The following is an 18,036-nucleotide window of genomic DNA, read 5'->3' as shown; positions in this document are numbered from 1 at the left end:
TACTTATATGTAATTTCTTAGTCCTTTTAAGTTTTTGTGTCTAACAATTTAAAATTGTAAAAAATAGTATTTGTTTCTTTTTCCTTGTAAAAAATAGAGTTGAAATTTTCTTCTCGTGAACCACAATCAATTTTTGAGTAATGTGTGTATTTTGTCGTAATGGTGGCCTTGTGCCACTTCGTCAAAAAGATTATAGCTGCTGTTTTTTGTTCCAAGCGTTGAGCATTTAACAATGCATTTTTGGCTTGTTATTTTGAATTTGAAATTTACCGGGGTATCGGAAAGTGGAGAGAGAAGAATTGCAAATTGAGGAGTTTGCTCGTTCTCTCTTGACATGAGCTGTTATTTATGATCGTCATCCTTCGGTCCTTGAGTACAAGGTATGAAGGGAGGATGGTGTAAACAATGAAAATATTGTTTTGTCATTTTTTAATATTTTTTATTTCAAGTTGAACACATTTCTTATCACTCCAAACAATATCACTTAAATGAAAAAAAAAAAAAATTCACTTAAAGTTCGTAGTAGTAGTCCTAGGTAAATAATTTTTTCAAGTCCACTTGATTTTATCTCTTAAGTTTGCCCGGGTGAAACATTCTTCATCTTTTTGTGCATAGTCATTAGGGTTTTTTTTTTTTTTTTAATTGAGCAAATGAGTTCAAAGTTCAAATGGTAAAAGCGAGATTATTTACTTTCTTAAAAGAAAAAGTAAAATGGAAAAAAAATTAAATGAACAAGTCCTAGTTCACCTTGGCAGCTTGAATGGAAATTAAAGTGGGTTTTTTTTTTGTTTAAGGAATAGGGAATTTAATATATTTACCAGCAATTTAGAATTGGAGAAAATTAAAATTAAAATTAATTAATTTTAATTTTAATTTCACAAACACCAATTTGGTTTTTCAAATGTAATTCGTACAATTTTGTCCAAATTTGTTAGTAACAGAATGAAAATTTATCACTTGACTGAAATGCAGTAACTTTATTTGGATGCAATGTAGTAACTGTTGAAGCGGATTGTTGAATATGTGAGATCGCCCCCTCAACTGAGTAGAAAATTCTTCAAAATTTAAAGCACATTGTAAGCACTTATTTATTTATTATTATTATTTTACAAAAAGTCCAAAATTTCACATTTTTATCGAAATGCGAGTACCCACAAGTAAAAGTGAAAAGGAGTAGAAGGTCATTTTGATACGAAAAGGATTCAAATCTAAAGTAGCTGAAATCCTAGTTAGTTAATTCGCGAATTAAACGCGTATGTACGAATTTTGAGAAAATATTTTCGTTTGTCGATCAGAGTTCAAAGATACGATAAAATACGCGTTTTTTTTTTCCATCACCCTGTATCTAACGCGTTTATTCGTTTTGGTTGCTCCGGTTAATTTGTAATCTAATTATTATTTTTTTTCGTTTACGAACTATTTTACTGAAACACAAACTATTGTCGTTTCTTCCCTCTTTTGCTTGGTATAACCATTATTTTTTAAACCATTAAAATAATGTTATTTGTTGTGCAAACTATTGTATTTTCTACCTTCTTTTACTTGGTACAGCCATTATCTTTCAAGCCATCAAAATAATGTTATTTGTTGTGCAATCTTTTATTGTTGTTACTCCAATTATGATCTTTAATCAAAATAATGATATATATATATATATATATATATATATATATATTGTGGAACACTATAATCTTGAAGAATCATAAGTTTTTATTGATATTTGTAAATATTTATAGATTTTTTGTTTTGTAGTGAGATCTTTTAAATTTCGTTAATATCTTTATTATTATTATTATTATTTTAGAAGTTTGTAAATGTAGAATATCAAATTATATATTTATGAATTTTTTTTTATGATTATTGTGATTGTGTCAATTGTAATATATTTATTTCATTATTTGTTACATATTCTTTATTGTCCTTACAAATATATATATATAAGAAAATAATAAGATGTGTATAGTCGAATTTTTTATCCAGAATTTTTAGAATATATAACGTATTATACACGTATGTATCCGTATTTATATTTTTACGTCTTCGTATTGTTTTGCCAAATTTTTTAAACGTATTTTAAAAAAAATATCGAATTATATTCGTACGTTTTTGTACTCATATTTTTTTCGTACCGTATTTTACTAATATGTTGGATTTGATAAATTCACAAATGCAACAAGAACCCGAAAAAAGCAAAAAAAAATAATAATAAACAATTGTATTTATCAAACGGGCTTTACCAAGAACGCTTTAAATTCAAAAATTCACAATTCAATTGGACAGTTGGTTTTCAATCCCTTGAAATCCTCGCAATCGCTCGATTAGATACATCCTGGCCGTTGAAATTTTAGACTGAAATTCAAAATTCAAACCAAAATTAGATTGGCATAAGTTAAAAACACACGCACACTTGCTATAAACAACCCATACACATAGGTAGGGTTTGCTTATTTACATCTCTCTTTGACCCTCTCTTTTCTTTCCTCAATCTCTCTCTCTCCGCTTCTTTTTCCACCAAGAAAATGCGTGAAATTCTTCACATTCAGGGAGGCCAATGTGGCAACCAAATCGGGGCCAAGTTCTGGGAAGTGGTCTGCGCCGAGCACGGCATAGACGCCACCGGACGGTACCATGGCGACACTGATATTCAGCTAGAGAGGATCAATGTCTATTTCAACGAGGCCAGCGGTGGCCGCTTCGTTCCTCGGGCCGTGCTCATGGATCTGGAACCCGGGACTATGGATAGTCTCAGATCTGGGCCTTTTGGTCAGGTTTTCCGTCCAGATAACTTTGTTTTTGGCCAGTCTGGTGCCGGAAACAATTGGGCTAAAGGGCACTATACTGAAGGAGCAGAGTTGATCGACTCTGTTCTTGATGTTGTTAGGAAGGAGGCAGAGAATTGTGATTGCTTGCAAGGTATATATGTTATATGTATGAGCCCATAAATGTATCCAATCCGTTTGTCTTTTGGTTGTAGATATAATTATATATGTGCGCGCGTGCGCGGATATGTGCACACATATTCAATTTACATGTCTAGATTTCTTGCTGGATATATGATATATGTATGAACCCCTAAATGTATCTAATCTGAGTTGGTATTTTGATTTGAATAGGTGCACACATATTCAACTTACATGTATAGATTACTTGCTGGATATATGATATATGTATGAACCCTTAAATGTATCTAATCTGTTTTAGTATTTTGATTTGTATAGCATTAGTGTATATATAATTATATATGTATTTTTGCTCACATATTTGATTTACAAATTACATGTATAGATTGTGACTGCTTGGTGGGTACACATGTTTCATTAGCATGTATAGATTGTGACCAGGAGATATATGATGTATGTATGAACCCATAAATTTATCTAATCTGTTTTTGTCTATTGATTTGAATAGCATTACTGTGTATATAAGTATATATATGTATACACATATGTTTGATCTACAAGCATAGATGTTATGTTATTTGGTATGCAGGGTTTCAGGTGTGCCATTCTCTAGGAGGTGGGACGGGGTCTGGAATGGGGACCCTTTTGATATCGAAGATTAGGGAAGAATACCCAGATAGGATGATGCTGACTTTCTCTGTGTTTCCATCACCCAAGGTCTCGGATACAGTTGTGGAGCCTTACAATGCCACATTGTCTGTTCACCAGCTTGTTGAAAATGCAGATGAGTGCATGGTTCTTGACAATGAGGCCTTATATGATATTTGCTTTAGGACATTGAAGCTCACAACCCCAAGCTGTAAGTTTTTCTATTTTTTGCATCATATTTCCCTTATTCTTCTTTTTGCTTATGTGGATAGTGCCATTTTTAGTGTATGTTCAATTCTTGGCTAATTCATGACAATATTGTAGACTTTTTGTCCGAGTTTAAAACAGACCTATATATTGTACATATATATGTTTAAAGCTAGATAGCTGGGTCTCAGATTATATTGCCAGTAGTTGTGCCTCATGAGAAAATTTCTTAATGTTTGAGCATTGTAGTTCATGGTGACAAAGCGTGGTTGTGAAATCCATGAAAAAAATTGAATACTTTGTATGTTTGATTTTACCATACATGAGAAGATCTAATACAATACTATTTAAAAATTGAAAGCATTCCATTCTTTATATATGCATACAAAAATTTATCCTAATTGTTTAGGTGAATGTAGGGTTGTAAACAGATTAGATTCGGACCAGATTGACTATAATTCATATCTAATTTGTTTAGCTCACGGATTATCGAATTGAATGTTCCATCCCATATCCTAATTATTTGGCTCGGATTCGGATCGGGTTTGGATTATGATCAAAATTTGATTAATTGATGTGTCTAGTTATAAGGTTAGGTGGACTGGAGAGTTGTTAACTATGCAAGCAAATGAATCTAATAGTAGATAATTAATACATATAAATTTAATGGTAGATAATTAATATATTATATTGTAATGTAATAAATATATAATTTTAATCGTATTGAATCACTATCGGCTATTGGATTTAGATTATTATTGGGTTATCAAATTTTTTATTCAATCCATATCCGGATAATCGGATCGAATTCATATCAACATCCGAACCATTGATAGGTCTAGGTGAAAGAGAATTAGGAGAGAGAATGAACTTACATATTTAATCTATATCTTTGGACCCCACCGTCGAAATCTCATTGCAAGAATTCATATACAAGCTTTTGGATTGTTGCAATCATGTTTTTGGCTGATATTTTTATTGGGCAAATATTATATTACAAGAGCTATTGGATTGGACTTACAAGAAGGGTGATATTTTTTGGTTATTGGATTGGGATAATATTAACTAACTAAATGTTTAGTGTAATTGGGTTGGGTTAATATATTTGGGGGCCAAGTTTGGAATAATTTAATTTAAAATCCAAGCATACTGTTCATAGAAACAATGCATTTAAAGTATAGACTACACTTATATATTTATAAGTTAATAGAAAAAATAAAGAGCAAACAGTAAAAAGTAAAGTGCTCAAAACTAATGATACCATTGGAAAGCAAATGGGTTTTGAAAATATTTCCCAACCAAGATTAGTGTGTAGAGGTTTGATTCAAGTTCTTTAAAAAATATGAATGAATGTATGAAGAAATGAACATGTATATGATATTAGAATACTCACTCTTAAAGACAATCACCTTACCAAGGTGATTCCTAGGGCAAACTCCTCCTTCCTTTTGCAAGCTTTTACTTCATCCTCAAAGACTTAACTTTTATGTTCCTTATAAACCTTCAAGCCCTTGCTATGTGGGAGCCTTCATGAGTATGTTCAAGAATGAGGTTTCAATAAGAGTATATGAGATAGATGAAATCTCTACACTTTTTCTCCTTCCGTTATAAGATGATGTCTCTCAATTCTCTTATCCTAAAATGATTTTATATATGAAACCACTTTGGAGTGCTAATAGCATTCCTCATTCAAGTATTAGTCTGTCCTTAGTAGTTCCTACAATTTCACACTAATTCTATATCATTGGTCTTATATTTCTTTTGTGGACTAAGAGTGAAGATCTAAGTAGGCCCAATTCCTCTTAGGGCTAGAATGGACTTCAACAATTTTAGCCCAGTCATTTCATGACACAAAAATTGATTCAACCCATGTCAAGATTAATATCACCATACAATAGTGATTGAACTCCAATTCAAGAAAGGTTAAACCACCTTGTTAATTTACACAATAAATACAAGCAACTACTTAGCAAATGATTAATATAATGTCATCATTTCAAATGCATAATTAAACTTCAATTGTTCTCCTTGACTAGTTCCATTTACTCATATAACAAAATCACCAAGTGCTTAGATTTACCGCGTCGTAAAATTAAATACCCATATAGATATAATCTTGAGGGTGTGTTCCAAAGTCAATGATTCGTTAACCGAATGAATGGAATTTGTGGTTAAAATAATTTTACATATTTTTGGTGAGTAATATGTGTATCGATCAATTCATAAGATGGATTGAGGTGTCTTATGAATTGGGCCCTCTTAGATCCTCACTTTTAGCTCACAAAAGAAATATAAGCCCAATGGGTGTGGAATTTACCCTAATACTTGAATGGGGAATGCTATTAACACTCCAAAGTTGTTTCATATATAAGATCCTTATAACCATTTTAGGGTAAGAGAATTGAAAGACATCTTTGTCTTGCAAAGGAAGGAGATGTAGAGAAGTCATTTCTCTCATGCACTATTTATTGAATAAGGTCTTAAGCACTCATGGAGGCTCCCACATAAGAAGGATTTGAAGGTTTCTAAGGAACATAAACTGATAAAAGTGAACTATTTGAGGGTGGAACAAAAGCTTTTAAAAGGAAGAAAAAAGAGTTTGCCCTAGGATCATGTTGATTGTCTTCAAGGGTTTTCATATATAAGATCCCTATAACCATTTTAGGGTAAGAGAATTGAAATACATCTTTGTCTTACAAAGGAAGGAGATCTAGAGAATTCATCTCTCTCATACACTATTTATTGAATGGGGTCTTGAATACTCGTGGACGCTCCCACATAAGGCTTGAAGGTTTTTAAGGGACATAAGAGTGAAGTCTTTGTGGGTGGAGCAAAAGCTTGCAGAAGGAAGAAGGAGTTTGCCCTGGGACCATGGTGATTGTCTTCAAGGGTGAGTAGTATTATACGCATCGTGTTAGTACAGTGAGCAAACGAGGTCAGCAAACTCAAATGGTGAAACCTAGGGCTATATAACCTATTGGTTCTTCATTGCCTTCCAAAATAGAAGGTGGTGCAAATTTTGATGTGTGAGTGTTTCTTGCCAATGAAAAAAAAGAAGGAAAAAGGCTGTGAAACTTTGCCAATGCACTATAATGACACAATGCATTTAAAGTGTGAACCCCACTTGTATATTTATAAATAAATAGAAAAGTAAAGAGCAATCAGTAAAAAGTAGAACGGCTCAAGGCTAACTAAACAGACTAGTAAACAGCTTAACTAATAATTGTTATATATATATATATATATATATATATATATATATATATATATATGAATGGGGTCCACACTTTAAATGTATTGTGTTAGTATGGTGCATTGTGGCAAATGAGGTCAGTAATCTAAGGCGGTGAAACTTTTGCCTATAAGATCAAGTGTATTGTGCATAATTGTTATAGATGAGCGTGGTTCACACTTTTAATGCATTATGTCAGTACAATAATTGTTATATTCCATTCCCACATGCTTTCTTATCTTGTTTTTTTGTAATTCTATAGTTTGTTCTCTGTTCAATTGATAATATATTTCTTACATGATTGTAACACGTTATCAACACGAGTTACTGCCAACTGAGAAGAAAATTCTATTTTTCTTTCTTACTCCAAAGAGTAATAAAGATACTTAATTATATTAGTGAAATAAATTGTTGAGATATAATGCACAGAATCTTTACTGGGATGTGATACATATACGTTAAGTTAAACTGTTTACTTTACTTTTTGCTGGAGTATGATAATGATGCCAATTGTCAACTTTGAGTACTTACTATTCTGTTTGCTCTTTACAACTGTTTACTTTTGCTTTTATATATGTAGAGCTACTAAGATATGGAGTGCTTTTTACTTAACGCCGTTAATTTTCGATTTCTCATGTTTTGAACTGTCATGCCCTTTTCATTGGGTTGTATAATCATCTGTAAAGTAAACTGTGAACTTCTGCAATACTACAGGAGCTCGAGTTGTGTTTCCTTTGGTCTAGGGGAAACTGTCCTTGCAAATTGATCTTTGCACCAAACGTTTACAAGTTTGTGTTTGCTTTGGACTAGGGGAAACTGTATTCCTTACAAATTGATCTTTGCACCAAAAGTTTACAAGTAAATATGAGTGGCTTTGAGATTAATGAGAGAATGATGGTCACGTGTACATTGAATCCAAAAGACTATCATTTATCTCATTAATTTTTTTATTGCATTATTTCGTATGGACTTAGTTCAAATAAGTTGGTGTTCAATTTCCTGATAATTTTTATATTATTATCTAATGTGCTTGAGTTGAAGTATTATGTAATTTGGAGTTCTATGCAAGTTGTTTCTTTTGTGTAAGTTTCATCATTATCAATTATCATGTTTTTCCTTGCTCTTATTATTAACATATATTTTCCCTCTCATATTGTTACAGTTGGTGATCTAAATCATTTAATATCTGCAACCATGTCTGGGGTTACATGTTGCCTAAGATTCCCTGGCCAGCTCAACTCTGATCTTCGCAAACTTGCGGTGAACCTCATTCCATTTCCTCGCCTTCACTTCTTCATGGTGGGTTTTGCTCCTCTCACCTCGCGCGGTTCTCAATCGTACCAGTCCTTGACAGTCCCCGAGCTCACCCAGCAAATGTGGGACTCAAAGAACATGATGTGTGCAGCTGACCCACGCCATGGCCGTTATTTGACAGCATCGGCTATGTTCCGTGGAAAGATGAGCACAAAAGAGGTAGATGAGCAGATGCTGAATGTCCAGAACAAGAACTCTTCCTACTTTGTTGAGTGGATTCCCAACAATGTCAAGTCCACTCAATGCGACATCCCGCCTACTGGGCTTAAAATGGCGGCGACATTCATTGGCAACTCAACATCAATTCAGGAAATGTTTAGGCGTGTGAGCGAGCAATTTACGGCTATGTTTAGGAGGAAGGCGTTCTTGCATTGGTACACAGGTGAAGGAATGGATGAGATGGAGTTCACAGAGGCTGAGAGCAACATGAATGATCTGGTTTCTGAGTACCAGCAGTATCAAGATGCAACAGCTGATGAAGAGGGAGAGTATGAGGATGAAGAGGAATATCAGGAGTGATGCCTGAGCATATGCTAATTTGGAAACTTGCTGTTACTGTGGTTGTAACCTCAACTACCAGTTTATACAGATTGTAGGATTCGATTGGTCAATCGAACAACTATGTTATTTTACCTTCTATGACTGAAATATGATTTTCTATAGTGTTTTCTATATTTTTTTTCCCTTAAGATTCTGGGTGGTAAACTTGTTGATCATATTTGGTTCGATTAGCAGCAACCATAGAACATTCAAATTGATGTTGCATGATGATGCTGCCAATTGTTGATCATATTTGGTTCGATTAGCAGCAACCATAGAACATTCAAATAGATGTTGCATGATGATGCTGCCAATTGTTGATTTTCACGACACTTTCCAATATTCTTTGACTATCTATAATCAATGCCCAAATTTCACAACATGTTATGCTTTAAACAACTTAATCTGATTCGAAAATAAAAAATAAAAATTTAATCTGGATGTCACTACCACAATTTGCTTGGCATCTTCCGTATATTAGAACAATTTTGTGCTTGGCATTTCAATGCCCCATGTACTGAAATGTGTTTGCCAGTTCAATGCCCAAATTTTCATAACATGTTCTTCGGACAACTTAATCTGGTTGCCTAGATCAAGTTGGTCTGAATCATGTCATTTCCTCAATGTGGCTTGGCATTTCTTAACATAAAAAAATAGTGAGAAACCAAGAAAGAATAGAGTTATGCTTTGTTGATCAAGAAGTAATAAGATATGATTTACAAAAATTAAATAATAGTAAGAGATGATTTTATAATATAAAAGATGGAAGAAAAAAAGTGAATCTATTTTGTGGACCCATTTGTATTAAATAGAAGGGAAGGATGATAATAATAATAATTGATACTAAAACTTTAAAGCTTTGAATTTGCCTTTAATATCCATTGTTGATTACGGGCTCTTTTTAAGTAAATGTTGATTTTTTCCACGTGTATGTAATATTTATTTGCATTCTAATTTCTGGTTCTCCTAACACGACACAGTTTTGTGGATGACTGCAATTTTTATGGTAGAGAATAATTTCAATCTGAAAATGGCTCTGGTTCTCCTAACACGACACCGTTTTGTGGATGACTGCAATTTTTATGGTAGAGAATAATTTCAATCTGAAAATGGTGAGTACTCTCGAAAACAGAGCAGCTCCAATGAAGAAAACGGCTAGCTTCTTCAGGGTACGGTTGAACTTCCTCAGAAATTTCGGGCGTTTTCTGCAACCAATGCTGCTTCTTCTACAAACCCTATGAGAAAAATCTGATTGACCCGGCTAGCTTTCTCCCCAACTGGGGAATTGGATACCACATGGCTAAGGCTCACTGTAATGGTGTTTCTTATGAGATCGTCAAGATCAATCTCTTCAAGCTCGCGGACTATCTCTCTATGACAGTGTGTGGCATCAACATCCACGATATATTCACAACAATTTGGTTTCCTCCAAAATCTTAACTATCAGATGAACGAATGAAGAAAATAAATAACAATTCAACATAATATTTTTACTTTTCTTTAATTGTTACTCTTATTTCAAGGTAATAGGAAATACACTATAAACTACATGTTTTAATTAGTCTTCTTATATCAAACAGAAATCACAGCACATAATGGAATGACTAATCACACTAAGTTCATGCCTTTTTGGTTCGAAAATTGTATGACCGAGCTTAAACATAAAATTTTTTTTTAAAAAAAAGAATGATTTTTTTTTTCAAAAGGGAAGCAAGTTGTGAGGTGATTCCTTTAGCAAAACAATACTCTCTCCGTCCCAAAATTGTTGTGAGTCACTATTATCGGAGGCGACGTCAAATTTGGGGGGGAGTATATATATTATGAACGGAAGGATAAAGTTTTTTTTTTTTTTATCAAATTTATTTATTTATTTATTTTGGATTAGTAGAAGTATGTTCAGTGAAGTGTTGTGAATACAATATAAGAGTCAACAAAGTTGTTCAATAGACATTATAAATTTATACTAAAATAAGAGTAAGCTCTAACACGGAATGTGCTGCTGGGCCTTGTGCTCTTTGGGCTTCGGCCTTTCTGTTCTACAGTTGGTTTTTTGGGTTGAATATATTGACTTTATTATTATTAAATGAATGATTGCATTATATATTCATCTTCTTGATTTCGTTCTTCTTCAAGAAGTTCATCATTAACATTTAAAGAAAAAAAAAAAAAGGTTCATCATTAGCTTGGTGACCTTGTTCGGTGGATTTGTATGGGGTTTGAAATTGAGAGGTGGTTTGGTGGTGGATGAAACGATGGTGACATGGGTGACTGTGTGAGATATATTGGTTTATCAGAGGTGGCATTAGTTTATCGCCCGCCGCCGCCCCGGGGGGGCATAAAATGCTCACTTGTTTTGAGGTTATATTATAAATTAGGATTAATTTCACGGACATTCCTAAGATTTGACCAAATATCAGTTTAAAATATCTTTTGAAAATAATTATTAGTTAGGTCCATTTTTATTTTTTCGTCATAGTTTCCGTTAAAAGCATTAGAAAAGACAAATTTGCCCCTATTTTTTAAATAACATTTATTTCAAAATATTAGAATAGTTAAAAGACAATTATACCCCTGACAATTATTCCACAAATAAAATCCGTAACTTCCTCGCGGAGAGATGATCAGTGCGGTAATGGTTGTGGGGTGAGTGGTGGTTGTGCAGCAAGAACAGTGGTGGTTATGGGTTTGGTGGTTGTGATGTCGAAATAATGCGAACCATTTCACAGTTTCAATGACTGACGTCGAAGTCGTCACCTTTGGTGCCGGAGACGATGAAGACAACGAGGGCTTGGAGGTTTCTCTGTAAACCCTTCCCATGCCCATACACAATCAACGAATCTAACGCTTTAAATTTTCCAGAATTGTCCACACCAATTCGGTATTCGAATTCGATAGCGCTTGGAATTGAATAAAATGAATGAAAAAAAAATGTTTAAGCAAAATTGAAACGAATTGAACTGGTTTGGACTTCGAATTAGGGCTTTGAGTGATGCTTTATCTGAGAAACGAAAGGGCCGCCGTTCAGAGAAAATCAAGGGTTACTGTTAATGAAGCTTCTGCAAATTCTGGAAGATTAAGCTTCAATGTGTTTGATTGAAACTAATTTTGGAAGTTGAAGCTTCAACGTTACTGTTAACAAAGCTTCAATGTGTTTGATTGAACCTAATTTTTTTTTTTTTTTTTTTTTTTTTTTTTTTTTTTTTTTTTTTTCACTAATTGAACCTAATTTCACAAAACAAAGTCGAAGGCTGTGATGGCATCTTCCTGTTTTAATTTTGGTGGTTGGGTTATAGAATCGGTGGTTATGGTGGTGGTAGGGAGAGAGAGGAACGATGTTGTGGTGGTGGAGAGAGAGGAAGGTGATGGTGGTGGTGGAGAGAGAGGAACGGTGGTGGTGGAGAGAGACCGGTCTGGGAGGTAGAGGGTGAGGGAGGCGACGATATATATATATATATATATATATATATATATATATATATATATATTCACCCAATTGCAGAGGCTGACGGGAACAGAAAGAGACGGAGGTGAGATTACTTTTGGGCTGCGGCGGCATATAATTCACCCAATTGCAGAGGCCGACGGGAACAGAAAGAGACGGAGGTGAGACTACTTTTGGGCTGCGGCGGCATATAGTAATTTACCATATACTATATGAAACTAAAATTAGGGGTATAGTTACCATATGATAAAATTACTAAAATCAGAGTACTATTAAAATTTGAATTTTTATAATTGAAAGTCTATTTGGTATCTAATAAAATCAGAGTACTATTATATAATAAGACATTTATAATTGAAAGTATATTTGGTATCTAATAATTTCTCTGCAAACTATGATATTTTCACAGAATTAATCAACCTTATTAAATTGGCCTTATTAAGGAAGTCTAGTGTCACGCCCCGTCTATGGAGGTTACGCCACGCAGGCGACATGCAGGCGCTGAGTAGGATGCTGCATGGCAACTGCATGGAGAGTGAATTTTCTAGAGTCTTCTGGAGTTGTCTAGAGTTGTGTGGAAGATTCTAGATATGTGTAGTATATTCTAAAGTTCTCCAGAATTGTGTGGAATAGTATGGAGAATTCTAAAATGTTGTAGATACTTGTGGATATGTATGGAAGTATGAAGAAGGTGGGAGAAGATTCTAGAGAATTGATCTCCACCGTTGGTTAGAATGCATCCTAGCCTTCCATTTGGGATGGACATGCCTATAAATAGGAGTAGGACTTCATTTTGTAGCCAACAAGTCCTAGAGCGAGTCTTGAGAGCCTTGTAGAGAGTTTGAGAGCTAGCTTTGTACAAAACATTCTTTGAAGTAATAGAAGTGTTCTTTCCTTGCCAACTTAAGCATCTTAGTGTGTGTGAGTGTGTAAGCCAAGTGAAGAGAGGGCGAGGGCCACTACAACACTAGTAAGCGCACGAGCGAACTGCGTTGGCTAAGGTGGGCACGGGAGTTAGGCTAACCAAGTACTTGCGAGAGTAGAAGCAACATCTTGTGCCGCACGGGAATTGCTAGAGTGGTGCTAAAACTCTAAGCTTGTGATAATTGGTATCAGAGTAGGTTCGTCAAAGGAGCTTTGTTAGAGTAGACATGGCTAACGTAGGAGACCACCAAGTCCATATCTTGAAGCAGAGCTTGGAGGAGAAGCTCGCCACACACTAGGTCTACACGGAGACTAAGTTCAACCGGCTCGAGAGAAAGATTGGAGAGCTCTATGAGCTAATCGACAACATGGCTATTAAGGCGCGAGAGAAGGAAAGGGACTTGCATGATCGGGTAGACGACTTGCGCGTGGAGATTGTCGAGTGCAAGAAGTTTTTCTCCCAGGCACGCGAGGTCGCGATGAAGCCAAGGAAAAAGAAGGCACCAAAGCCCAAGGAGTATGATGGGTCAAGGAATGCGCACCATATTGACAACTTCTTCTAGCACATGGAGTGGAACTTCGAGTGTATGGAGATCGAGGACGATGAGGAAAAGGTGCAGACAGGCACCATGTACCTCATGGACACTGCCGCTCTATGGTGGAGGCAGCGTTTCACTGGTAGAAGCGCAAGAGCGGTTGACACATGGGAGGAGTTTAAGAGACAGCTCAAGAGGCAGTTCTACCCTGAGTGCGTTGAGGACCTCACCATGATTAACTTAAGGCGCCCAAAGCAGAAGGGCAGTATAAGGGAGTATGTGAAGGAGTACGCCAATTTGATGCTAGAGATCCCAGAGATGCCGGAGTGGCAACGCGTGTGCTTGTTCATAAATAGGCTGCAATCTTGGGTGGCCACGGAGCTTAGAAGGAGGGAGCCTAGAGACTTGGCATCCGCAATGGCTATAGCGGAATGCCTTGAAGACTTTAGGCGTGATGACAAGAGGGCCACGTCTCCCAGGAGGGACCACAGCAAAGGTGGGGGAGACCGGTGCTTCAAGAAAGAGGGCTCGCTCAAGTCCAGTGATGAGATCATAGCGATGAGAAGAGACGTTCACGTCATGACAAGGGCAAGGACCATGGAGAGACGTCCAAGCCTAGTGGAAAAGGGGAGTGCTGCGACAAGGGCAAGTGGGAGCCGCCGAAGTGCTACTTGTAAGAAGGGTCGCACATATTGCGACACTACTGCAATAAGAAGATCATGAGCGCCCTTGTGAAGGATAAGGGCAAGGGTAAGGTGGACGATGCGGCAGCGACAAAGACAGGTGTATGGGGGCTATGCAGATGCTGAGTAGCATGGCGCATGACACCAAAAAGAAGGGCAAGACGAAGAAGGTAGCTGGGGTGTGCTATATCGATGTGCAGGTTGGTGGCAAAACCGTGCAAGCATTGGTGGACACAGGCGCTACACACAACTTCATTATCCTAAAGTAGGCGCAGCGACTTGGCTTGGAGATGCGCAAGACGGAAGGCTGGATTAAGGTCGTCAACTCTGAGGAGGCACGTATTAACAGAGTGTGCAAGGAGGTGGAGCTATGCATGTAAGGGTGGAAGGGCAAGGTCGACTTCCAGGTTGTGGAGATGGTCGACCACGATATGGTGCTGGGGCTGGAGTTCATGGACAGAAACAACGCCGCGTCACTACCATGCCTTGGTGCGTTGATGATACTTGGAGGCGAGGAAGGCAAAGCCGCATGCATGGTGCTTCTCGTGGGCAAGAAGGAGAGTCCAGAGTTGGCAGTCAACACGATGGAGCTCGTGAGGACCTCACATCTCCCAAAGGGCACGCGTACGTTTGGGCCAAGGATATATGCGCAAGTGCTGATGACCTGCGAGAGGCTGGGTCAGTTGAAGAAACCGTGAAGAGGGTGTCACGAAAATGGGTGGGGGAAAATGTCACGCCCCGCTTATGGAGGTTACGCCACGCAGGCACTGAGTAGGATGCTACATGGCAATTGCATGGTGAGTGGAGTTTCTAGAGTCTTCTGGAGTTGTTTAGAGTTGTGTGGAAGATTCTAGATATGTGTGGTATATTCTAGAGTTCTCCAGAATTGTGTGGAGTAGTATGGAGAGTTCTAGAATGTTGTAGATACTTGTGGATATGTATGGAAGTATGAAGAAGGTGGGAGAAGATTCTAGAGAATCGATTTCCACCATCGGTTAGAATGCATCCTAGCCGTTCATTAGGGATCGGGATGCCTATAAATAGAAGTAGGACTTCATTTTGTAGCCAACAAGTCATAAAGTGAGTCTTGAGAGCCTTATAGAGAGTTTGAAAGCTAGCCTTGTACAAAGCATTCTTTGAAGTAATAGAAGTGTTCTTTCCTTGCCAACTTAAGCGTCTTAGTGTGTGTGAGTGTACAAGCCAAGTGAGGAGAGGGCAAGGGCCACTATAACACTAGTAAGGGCACGAGCGGAGTGCGTTGGCTAAGGTGGGCACGGGAGTTAGGCTGACTAAGTACTTGTGAGAGTAGAAGCAACATCTTGGTGCTACATGGGAGTAGGTAGAGTGGTGCTGAAACTCTAAACCCGTGACACTAGACTCATATAGTATATGGTAAAATTATTATATGCCTAGACTTTTGGGCTGCGGTGTCATATAGTTATTTTTTTATTTGGTAAATGTTCAAATTTGGTAAATATTTTGAAAGTATAGCATCTCGAGATTTTTTAGTCATTAGATCATTCATTAAGTGGATTTCATCAAAACATTCAAAAAGATCCACGATATTTTGAAATAATCTAGAATTTTTTTAGTCTATTAAGTCAATTTTTCACACTGATTAATACCTAAATTTGTTAAAAACTAACCGTTTAAGGCTATTATGATGTGCACCTCATGATTGTTATTGTGAACTCTATTTGAATTTAATATATATATATATATAAATATATATATATATGTCTAAATATAAATTGAAAACAAATCTGCGCCGGTGTCGGTGGTGGTGTTGTGCTTGTGTATGTGTGTGTGTGTATATATATATATTAATATATATGTCTCTGTGTGTGTATATAGGAGTATATATATATCTCACTGTGTGTATATAGGAGTATATATATGTCTGCCTGTATATATAATATAATTTGTAAATTTACAAATTTTTAAGGGGCCATATTGTCTTTTAATACTGATATTTTGTAAAAAAAATAAATTAAAAAAATGAGAGTAGATCAAAGTCAAGGGTCAAACCAAAGTCAAAGGGTAAGAATGTCTTTTTACATGTAAAAAGTGGTCTGTAAACTAATTTTTGGGTGTGAGTGAAAAACGGAGCAAACGTTTGTAATGTGAGTGATAGTTATTTTCGAAAGATATTTTAGACTAATATTTGGTCAAACCTAGGGAGTGTGAGTGAAATTATCCCTATAAATTAATGTATTTATTTGTTGGTGATGCAGATTACGTGTCGTAGTTAATGAATTGATGAATTTTTGAAGGGTCAATAAAAAAATATTTTGTAGATAAAAGGTGGTGAATTATTATTATTATTTCTAAAATATGTAATACCATTCTTTCATTTTACACGTTTTTTCAAAACCAAATTGAATCGATATCGTCCTGTACTCAGTTACTAGAACAACAATCATGAGAATAGATTTAGAATTTTCATAATTGATTTCCTCCAAAAAAAAAAAAAAAAAAATCTAAATATTACATGCACTGAAAATTTAGAATTTTTATAATTGGCTTCCTCCAAAATCTTTAAATATCACATGCACTCGCTCAAATTGATGTGATCTGCCAAGCACAAACAACATTACGGATAACAATGGTCATGCCTTCTAGATTGAAGGATGTATGACCTAGCTGCTAAAGATAAATATTAGAGAAGGAATAAAAAATTTCCATAAACAAACCCTCACAATAGTTTTGTTTTATAAGGTCATTGACCCCTTCTCTAATCTGACCCAAAAATTCGTGACTTAAGGGTGATGGGTACTCCAAAAGGAACAACATATGTAATCTCATTGATAAGAATGAATTCCCTTTCCATATATATGTAAAATTGAAGTAAAATCATTTTATTTTAACAACGTCCAAAATCCCAACTTGAAACTATATAAATTCTTTTGAGTCAACAAAGATTAGCTAAGTCGAAAAATGTGATTATATATATATTGCAAAATGGTTTGCAATGTCAATGATTTTTTTTTGCAAGCTGTGGAGTTTTTCTTGTAACGCAATCTTCATAGTTAATAATGACATATTTACGTCTTCGTCTAATATGTATATCTGCAAAATGTTAATAATTCAAAAAGTTAACTTATAACCGTTGTTGTTCTTATTTATTATTATTAGACTCGCGTGCGCTTTACACCTATGTGATATCGATATAGTGCATATAACCCCTTATTATTTTTTCAACTCCCCTATACTTTAAAAATGGTGCGGATTAGTGCTTTTGGGCGTTGACCTCTATTGACCGGTACTGGAGCTACAAAAAGACTAAAATAGCCCTCTATTTATGATTTAAAAAATAATAATATACTCCCTCCGTCCCTTATTAGTAGTCCATTTTCTCTTTTTACATGTCCCAAATTAGTTATCCTCTTTGAAAAGTCAAATCATCTTTTCTTAATATTTTCATCATTGTCCTTTAAAAAATTTCAAACTTTGTAACTATATATATTTAAATTAAAAAAGGACAATTTGGTAATTTTAAAAAGGGACAATGCATTAATTGCATGTCTCCTTAAAAAGTTATAAAACCAAAGATGGACAACTAATAAGGGACGGAGGTAGTAACAAAAAATAGGAAAAAGACTAAAATAGC

At 35.6% G+C, this 18,036-nt stretch overlaps 1 protein-coding gene across 1 annotated transcript; it reads left to right on the top strand.

Moving 5' to 3' along the window:
* The first annotated feature begins 2,410 nt into the window (after nucleotides 1-2,410).
* LOC132307156 (tubulin beta-2 chain) lies at nucleotides 2,411-8,990 on the top strand. Its single transcript, XM_059804838.1, has 3 exons — nucleotides 2,411-2,913; nucleotides 3,490-3,759; nucleotides 8,150-8,990. Exons 1-3 carry the CDS (start codon nucleotides 2,520-2,522, stop codon nucleotides 8,818-8,820), a joined length of 1,335 nt encoding a protein of 444 aa, XP_059660821.1. The 5' UTR covers nucleotides 2,411-2,519; the 3' UTR covers nucleotides 8,821-8,990.
* Nucleotides 8,991-18,036: the final 9,046 nt, after the last annotated feature.

Source organism: Cornus florida, unplaced genomic scaffold (genome assembly GCF_030987335.1).
Source record: "Cornus florida cultivar Cherokee Brave unplaced genomic scaffold, ASM3098733v1 CherokeeBrave_3.0.0_Hap2_Chr05, whole genome shotgun sequence".
In the NCBI taxonomy this organism is placed as follows: domain Eukaryota; kingdom Viridiplantae; phylum Streptophyta; class Magnoliopsida; order Cornales; family Cornaceae; genus Cornus; species Cornus florida.
This window is presented reverse-complemented; position numbering and strand designations above follow the sequence as displayed.

Coding starts and splice junctions, on each gene's coding strand:
- LOC132307156 (XM_059804838.1), top strand. CDS start 2,520: ATGCGTGAAATTCTTCACATTCAGGGAGGCCAATGTGGCAACCAAATC. Junction 2,914..3,489: donor GAATTGTGATTGCTTGCAAG/GTATATATGTTA, acceptor TTTGGTATGCAG/GGTTTCAGGTGTGCCATTCT. Junction 3,760..8,149: donor GAAGCTCACAACCCCAAGCT/GTAAGTTTTTCT, acceptor ATATTGTTACAG/TTGGTGATCTAAATCATTTA.